The sequence below is a fragment of the Sinocyclocheilus grahami genome, unplaced genomic scaffold, assembly GCF_001515645.1.
Source record: "Sinocyclocheilus grahami isolate Dianchi unplaced genomic scaffold, SAMN03320097.WGS_v1.1 scaffold3861.1, whole genome shotgun sequence".
Classification (NCBI taxonomy): Eukaryota; Metazoa; Chordata; class Actinopteri; order Cypriniformes; family Cyprinidae; genus Sinocyclocheilus; species Sinocyclocheilus grahami.
Window position 1 is genome coordinate 12,098 of NW_015508905.1, and position 997 is coordinate 13,094.

The following is a 997-nucleotide window of genomic DNA, read 5'->3' on the forward strand; positions in this document are numbered from 1 at the left end:
TCACACATGATAAATGAGTATTAAACAATTACAAAACATTTTTAAAAATCATTTTTGAGCTTTTGCCATTGAGTATAGTAGGAATGCAGGATACATCACTACCAGTTGTTACTGTAAACAAAATTATTAAAAACTTTTTTAATAACTTAAAGTAGAATATAAATATTAGATGGAAAAAAACTCAACTAAAACTTAAACGTTGTATTGGCTACTAATTACAATAAAATAAATGAAAATAAATTGAACCTAAATAAAAATATAAACAATTTATAAAGTAAGCTAAAATGAAAATGAAAACTAAAAAATATTAAAACAAAAGCTAATTCAAATAATAAAAAAATTATAATAGTGCATAAATAATACTAAAATGACACTTGTCGGAGCCATATTGGTTATTTGCCAATATTATAGATTTTTACATTTATCACGTGTCAGTCAATATTGGATATTATTTGCTGTAATATTCGGCAAATCTCAGAATGAATATACATTTTTCATAATCTACATTATAATGATATGATGCTTATAGTCACCTGTAGCATTTAAGCTTTCTTTGTTTATTTTTATTTATTTAGACAAAACAGTAAGTCATTTTAATATCTGCAATAAAACATTGTTGGCTTGTCTTAATCAGACAGAATTTTCATATTGGTGCATCCTTATAGTAGTATAGATTGAAAGATGACAAAAAAAATAATAACCAAAACTAAATTTGCTTGTAGCATGTGTGCTAACTGCTCAAATACAGCTCTATGAAGCATTGCCGTGAAAACGTCTCAGAAAACATTCAGTACCTCTAAAGCTGCCAGTTCTGCACCTCCTTTCAGTATCCTCAGGGCGAAGGGGTGCTTGGGCCCGAGGCCTGGGACAACCTCGCATCCCTTCAGAGCCACAGTGGTGTGGGGGACCCGCTGTTCTCCTTTCTCATGGTAAAGGTACAGAGATCCGGCCTGCACACGACACCAGTGTTCCTTCCAGCACTGATTCAACAGCACTC

General features: G+C 31.8%; 1 protein-coding gene across 1 annotated transcript in view; it reads right to left on the reverse strand.

Moving 5' to 3' along the window:
• LOC107576522 (actin filament-associated protein 1-like 1) overlaps positions 1-997 on the reverse strand; it is a 27,230-nt gene that overhangs the window by 4,048 nt on the left and 22,185 nt on the right. Inside the window, exon 8 of the mRNA XM_016262690.1 lies at positions 795-994. Coding sequence (XP_016118176.1) covers positions 795-994 — 200 coding nt within the window. The remainder of the gene's footprint in view (positions 1-794; positions 995-997) is intronic.